This window comes from Carlito syrichta, unplaced genomic scaffold (assembly GCF_000164805.1).
Source record: "Carlito syrichta isolate Samal-C Ts95f unplaced genomic scaffold, Tarsius_syrichta-2.0.1 Scaffold305688, whole genome shotgun sequence".
NCBI lineage: Eukaryota > Metazoa > Chordata > Mammalia > Primates > Tarsiidae > Carlito > Carlito syrichta.
In genome coordinates, this window is record NW_007249784.1 from 163,904 (window position 1) to 164,496 (window position 593).

At 60.4% G+C, this 593-nt stretch overlaps 1 protein-coding gene across 1 annotated transcript in view; it reads right to left on the reverse strand.

The window, feature by feature from the left end:
* LOC103264656 (cystatin-C-like) overlaps nt 1–536 on the reverse strand; it is a 23,421-nt gene extending 22,885 nt beyond the window's left edge. The window contains 2 exon segments of the mRNA XM_021714635.1: nt 93–216; nt 413–536. Coding sequence (XP_021570310.1) covers nt 93–216; nt 413–536 — 248 coding nt within the window.
* Between the last annotated feature and the right edge of the window lie 57 nt (nt 537–593).

Genomic DNA, 593 nt, shown 5'->3' on the forward strand with positions numbered 1-593 from the left:
ACCTGAGGACCTTTCTGTTTACAAAACCGTTTTCACGGCAAAAAGGGTCCAGCTTCCACCCTTCACTGATGGGGGTGTCTTGTTAGCGCTACCTTGAGCTCCGTAGCCCTATTACTAGCCCGTGTTCCCAGGGAAGCACTTTCTGGAACACACAGGTGTCTGGCTTGCTCGCTGGCTGCAGGACGCTGAAGTTTAAGTCCACCACCAACTGATTTGCTCAAGGGAGTGAAAACCTGACCCGTGTTAACGGATATCCTCAAGCTCGTTTTCAGCGACTTTCTGGAAGCGACTTTCTGGAAGTAACTGCAAGTCTTCCGTGCCGCTGATAAAATCCAAACGTGCCTCAGGCTGTCGCGGAGGCGGGAGCCTTGGCCCCGGCCGCGGCGGCTGGGGGAACCGTGACGTCAGCCACACGCCGCGGAGCGCGGGGTTCCTTGGGTCTGGAGCCCGCTTGGGCAGGACCAGCCCTGTGGCAGTTTCAGGGGCCTCCGGGCCCGGTTCCCGCGCACGCGGGCCTGGGTGGAGTTCCTGCTCATTTCTGCTTTCGCCGCCTCTCCCCGGCTCTCCGCGGGCAGTGCCCTCACACGCACGGT